The sequence below is a fragment of the Hipposideros armiger genome, unplaced genomic scaffold (genome assembly GCF_001890085.2).
Source record: "Hipposideros armiger isolate ML-2016 unplaced genomic scaffold, ASM189008v1 scaffold_2198, whole genome shotgun sequence".
Classification (NCBI taxonomy): Eukaryota; Metazoa; Chordata; class Mammalia; order Chiroptera; family Hipposideridae; genus Hipposideros; species Hipposideros armiger.
In genome coordinates this window covers 16,271-22,773 of record NW_017733545.1, presented here as the reverse complement: position 1 = coordinate 22,773, position 6,503 = coordinate 16,271, and the positions used below count along the sequence as shown (strand labels likewise).

The 6,503-nt window shown below is 35.6% G+C and overlaps 1 protein-coding gene across 1 annotated transcript in view; it reads right to left on the bottom strand.

Moving 5' to 3' along the window:
* Positions 1-1,130: 1,130 nt before the first annotated feature.
* The window catches only part of RHAG (Rh associated glycoprotein), an 18,170-nt gene continuing 12,797 nt past the window's right edge, over positions 1,131-6,503 (bottom strand). The window contains exons 7-9 of the mRNA XM_019634913.1: positions 2,870-2,943; positions 2,567-2,640; positions 1,131-1,868 (exon numbers count right to left, since the gene is read on the bottom strand). Coding sequence (XP_019490458.1) covers positions 1,794-1,868; positions 2,567-2,640; positions 2,870-2,943 — 223 coding nt within the window. The 3' untranslated portion in view covers positions 1,131-1,793. The remainder of the gene's footprint in view (positions 1,869-2,566; positions 2,641-2,869; positions 2,944-6,503) is intronic.

Here is a 6,503-nt window from a genome sequence, read left to right as displayed (position 1 = left end):
TATAAAAATGGACCATAATTTGCAAATGACAAATCAATAAACGAATAAGAGAAACAGAATCTCTGTGAAAACAAATGAAATAAAGATAAGAAAGATAATAGATTTGGATAACAGACCCACTCAACTTTCTATGTGATTAACAGGGGTGCTAAAAGAAGAAAAATGAAGAGATGAAAAAGAGGAAATTGTTAAACAGTAGAGGAAAGTTTATCTGAGCAGAAGCAGACTCTAATCTTCAGATTAAAATGCTACACTGAATTCTAAGCAAGATCAATTTAAAAAAAAGGATATATACTGTGGTGAAAAAAGACCACTAATTCAGAATTTAAAATATAAGACTTTTCTGTTTATAAGAACTGCACTGCAGGAAGGCAGGAGAGAGTGATTATGAATCAGAGGTTGATGACCGTCACAACCCAGTTCCTTAGCATGTCAAAATCACAGGATTTTAAAAATACCTGAGCATACTCAAGACCCTCCAGATTTTGCCTTATGGTAGGCATAGACTCAGGGAGTCTCAGGATATCCTGGTAGTAAAGATGATTCTTTATGATGCTCAGCGAGGGAGGGCACAGTGGGCTTTAAGTTTAAAAGTGAGCACACTTCAAAAAGCCCATATGAAAAGGAAACTGATGTACATTTCAAAGAAGTCATCCATCTAGTAAAATATTTAGGATCTATAAATAAATTATACTCTTTGTGCAGAGGAATAAAATATTACATAATTCACTGATGTAATTTTTAAGTTCTAGCATTCAGGAATTGAAGTTCTGTTAATTATGGCAGGCGGGGCTTATTTCCTTATTGGCACTTAGGTACATCCTGGCAAGAGTCCAAGAGTCCAGAAATAAAAGAAAAAACGTAAAAGCTTCCGGGGGGTGAGGGGGGAGGGATTATTAGAAATGGTTTTATATGACAATGTCAGTTACCTTCTCTAAAAACTCAGTTCTTTAATACTTACCCTATCACATGAAACATTAACTTCATGTTTTATAGTGAATATACAGTAAAACACAATTTATTTAGATTGAGCATGGACACAAAATATGAGGAATGTGTGTGTGTGTGTGCGTGTGCATGTGTGCTTGTTACTAAAATGAATCCCAACCACCAAAGACCAATGCTTTATTTTATAATAACATTTAATCCATCGAAATTTTATACAAAATTTGGTCAGAGAGCATTTGAGCTCTTGTTGCAAATAGTAAACATACAAAAGAAATTAAGCATAAGAATATTCAAGCAAAGACATAACACCACTAACAACCATTTTTAAAATCAAGAAAGTACTACCAAACACAATCATATTACTGCTTTACATATGTACATTTTTCATATTTCTTATAAAGATTTCTTACATACATTATGGTTTTATTGGCTTCAGTTTTACAATCTTTGGGTCTGAAGATGTAGTAGCTGCATTTAAAAAAATTGATATAATTAGAAAGTATTGGCTTCTTTGTAACTCTACCTTCATGGGAGGAAAATACATGGATATACGTGGAATATTCACCCTGCACCTACCCACTGGCAAGTGTAGTCCGGGAGTGCTGAATAGGATCTATCTGACAATCTGTTTTATGAGTTATGTTCCTTCAACCAAACAACCAGTGACTATCAAGAGACAGCACCAGATTATGTTAAGACATATATATATATATATATATATATATACACTGGACATTTGAGGCTCAGGATCTTCCCTTCTGGTCCTTATTCTCATTGGATGCTTTTTATTTATTTAAACTTGATTCTAGATAATGGGAAAGGAAGCTGCGGCAGAGGAATGGTATTTAGACTTCAGGTTCCAGCTCGTCTTGACCGCCATGTTCATGGAAACGATTGTCATGTTCTTGCCACCTAGGGACCTTAAAAGAAAACAAGATTAGAGCACTTTATAGTTTCTTTCAGTTGGGCTTATCAGAGATTAGTATTGAAACAAAGGTATTTTCTGTAATCATTATCCAAGCTTTGAAAGAACTGAGAATAAAAATTGTTAGCGTTGGGGAAAAAAATAAAAGAACAAAAATATTTACCCCACCCACCCTGACTGCATTCTCCTTTTCCCAAGCCTGTTCTCCCTGAAAATCTCGTTGAACGTACCCTAACATCTATCACTCTTAAAGCTTTGTAGGAAATACTTTGGGAGAAAATGTCAATGGATTGAAGAGATAGAAACTGGAGGATAGAAAAAGGCTGATGTTTTGTTATTCACAGTACCTCTTGTGTTCTTACTGAGATCCTTCAACCTTCCATGCTACACCAGACCTTATGGTATAAAATCTCACTCCACTGTCCAGGAGCCCTATTCTTTTTATAAGTAGATTTTTTTTTTTTAACTCTCAGAGGAGCAAAAGGGCATTTGTTTCAGTCCTTTCTTCATCTAGTGTCTGCTTTGGAAAATACCATAACTTATGATGTGGACATGTCTTATTTTCTCTATATAAATAGGGAACTCATCCAATTTCATCTCATGGATGCCACACATACATCTAGGCTTCAGGTGAGCAAAACTTTCACTAGTAGAGTCATCATGTACATCCTTATTTAGAACACTGTATAGTACCTCCCAATAAACAGAATCATCATAGCAGTTCTGGTCAGATGGCTGTCCCCAGATAGGTAGCTTTAGAATTAAACCTGTGAAGGTGGGGAGAAAATAAATCATGTTATGATGCTGAAGAGGAAAACCTACTTGGGTAATAATTAAGTACTTTAAAGTAATTACTATTATAAAATCATCCCCTTGAACTTACGGGATTGCTGTCAGAAATTTAGAACATTTTCAAATTTACCAATCAATATGTTTATTAATAATCTATCCTGCTGAGAGCATGAGGTAAAGGGAAATGTTTACTCTTATGCTGACCTGTGATCAGCCCTCCACCAATTGCTGTTCCAATGGAAGAACCTAGGGCGGCTGTTTGCATGACTGAAGTAGACCTAGGAAGCCAAAAGAAAAGAATCTTGTTTTCTAAGGCACCCACAAACAGTTCTCATCTCACGAGGGCATGGGTGCCTGCCATCTTCAGACAAGAATGCAGCATTACACACCAGTAAACAAACATTTCTTACACCTTTTCTTTTATATCAATATTTATTTTCTTTGAAACTCTTAAACAACGTAAAAAAAATTCTTATAAGCACTTAAGCTTAGCACCACCCTTTTCTTCAGAATGATAAAAAGATCTTCCTTAGAAAAGGTTTAGTGTTTTCTAAACATGTGGTACCAGGTTTTGATCTGTGATCTGAATCATTCAACAAGTATTTATTGAGTACCTGCTCCATGCCAGCTTTTTTTTCTAGGTACTGAGGACAGAGTCACGTACAATAAAAACCTCTATGAGCCTCTATGTATTCTCACCTCATTTCAAAAGAAATTATTGTAGTAAAATTCAAAAATCAGTATGTAAGAAAAGCTCATTTTAGCATATACTATAGAGACAATTCATTGAAAGTATTAAAGTATACCTCTACATGTCATCTTAGAAGTAGTTACCTTAAAATGAGATGAGTAAAAAAATACCTCATAAGTTTGGGAATGGAAGAATGTAATAACAAGCTATTGAAATGCATAAGGGTGTTACCTGAGTAACAAATGCACTAGGAATGTAGGAGTCTCCTGACGTAGTGCAGTGCCTGACTCTTACCAAGCAATTAATTAACAGTTGGTGAAAGATTGAATGAGTGACTGAAGGAAAGCAAACAATTGGAAAATGAGGGAAGGATCCATCTTTTAAGGGAAGGAATGCACTAAACTCAGATTTCTTTTTTCCTCTTTATTTGAAGGGTTTAATTTTTTTTACTATATAAAATATTGTAGAAGTAACACATGATCCTTGTAAAAATATTACAAACCACTAATTAAGAAAAAAAGGGAAAAAGTATAATTTCCCTCAAATCCCATCAGTATAAAAACGTAAAATATAAAACATGCATTTTTATAAAAGTGCAAACATGTTATAATACTGATGTTCCCATTAAATCTTAATGTCCTTTAATGTCAGTAAATGGAGATCTAGATTGTAATTTTTATTGCTACAGAGTATGACGTTGNGGTAGCTATTGTTCAATGAACACTCACCAAAATAAAGCCAGGATAAAAGCTAAGGTCAATAGTTGGAAAGACTGGATTTTGTACCCCCCAAAAGGACAGAACCTAGGTCTACAGGGTGGACAGGGATAGAAGTAGGCGATTTTAAGAAATAAAGCAGAGTGGCGAGATGTGATAGTTCACGGGTTTGTTTTCAACTTTTTCTCACTTGCTACTACTCCTCAACTGACCTATCCCACCAACCCACATACACTTAAACACACACACAACTTTTATCTTCAAAAAGAAGAAAGAGTTAATTGAACAGACTTCCAATCTTTCATTTCAGGAGCAAAGTGGCCTCCAGGGAAAAGAGCATCAGCTTTATTTTTGTAGAGTTCAGTCTTAACTCAGTCTCTGCCTAGCTGTATGCTTTCTTACATAATTCTTTTTCTTCTGGCAAGCTTTCCTTGAATGGCTGAATTTTATTTAGATTCTCCTCTCCTTTTATCTATAGCAGTCTGTGTATGTTACCATTCTAGCATTCATCAACTTTAGCCTATCTCTGATCCACTACCTATATTTCTGGCTGAGCTGTAAAAATATACAGATATATTTGAGGTAAAAGATTTTGTGTTATATAACTTTGTATTTACAGATATAGTAATAGTATATACAGATATAGATATAGTATATAGCAGGTATATAATAAAGTATTACTGAGTAAACAAGTAATTAAATAAGTAAGAAAAATTCTTTTGCTTCTTTGAGACTGATAATCTTTGTTTGTTCATTCAATTATTTATCCACTCATCCATTGAACAAAAGCTCTTAGGCATACGTGAGGGTTACAAAGAAAAAAAAATGAGAAGTATCAGCTCTTAAGAAGTTTACTTTTTCATATTTAAAATGAAAATGTAACATTATCAAGTTGTAAAGTACATGGAATGACATCTTTATACCTTGTTTAAGTTGGGGAGATGAGAGCTTGAGTGTGTCCCCCCCGGCCTCATTCCACAACTCTAATTAAATTATAGGACCTGTCTTGGGCCTGGGGGGTGTAAGACCTTTAGCTTCTGGGAGAAAAAAAAAAGCCTTGTAGAGAATTTTCCGCCTCTGTATTGGAGGAGAGTTTGGAGGCAGTTGGTAGAGACCCATGGGGTAAGGATCTGGGTGCTGCTGGTTTGCAGGGATATGTGAATTCCCAGGGAATGGTGATGAATCTTCTCGATCAAGTGCTCCTCAGTGATAGTGGGTCCCCCTGTTCTCCCAGGAACTTTGAGAGGACTGAGCAGACAGACACATTGAGTTCCTCCTGGCTCTGACTCTAGAAGACTTCGTTCAGGTGCCAGTCTAGGGAAATTATATCTTGGCAGCTGGCAAATCTCTGACCCATACTATCAGATTGCTGTGCCTCCCTTTATTCTCAAGATTGTTCCCACCTAAAATACCTCAGCAGCTGGATCCTAACACCCCTTCACCACCATCACCAGTAAATAGATGAAATAAGTTCACAACCCACAGTTAAGTTCCAGCACCCACAATGGCTTCTAACGAAATGGAGTTATTGACAAAGCCCTCTCCTAGATCAGTGGAAACCTCTCATCTTATGCAATAAATAGTTAAAGACCATGGAAAGGAGGGCTGGGGAAGCCCGAAAATATCTCATTTCAGGAAGCTGTCTAAAATTGCAGTTAATAATTATTATAGGCCATTCTTTCTGATTTAAACAAGAACAAAAAAATAACAAAAACTTCCTGAAACTGATTATCTAAGTAGATCTTTAAAATTAGCTAACTAAGGGCTGGCCGAGTGGCTCAGTTGGTTAAGAGCTCGCTCAAGAGTGTGAGCTCTGAGCAACAGCAGTTTGGTGCCTGTCCGGAGCTGAGCTGCTGCTGAGCTGCCAAAAGGTGGCAGGATGGCTCAGCTTAAAATAAATAAATAAATAAATAAATAAATAAAATAATATAAAATTAGCTAACTAATAGAAAAAGTATTATTTGACGTTATAAATGTTTTTTGGAAGAGGTAAGGTATAAATGTTATTTACATGTTGCCACAGCTGGGTTAGACTTTGATCTTGAACAAAAAGAGAGCCCTGCTCCTCAACAGGCAAAATCATAAAAATAATTAAGGAGATTCAAGCATAACACACATGCACACACAGAGACAAAAAACAAAACTTTGCTGGGCCTATAAAAATGGACCATAATTTGCAAATGACAAATCAATAAACGAATAAGAGAAACAGAATCTCTGTGAAAACAAATGAAATAAAGATAAGAAAGATAATAGATTTGGATAACAGACCCACTCAACTTTCTATGTGATTAACAGGGGTGCTAAAAGAAGAAAAATGAAGAGATGAAAAAGAGGAAATTGTTAAACAGTAGAGGAAAGTTTATCTGAGCAGAAGCAGACTCTAATCTTCAGATTAAAATGCTACACTGAATTCTAAGCAAGATCAATT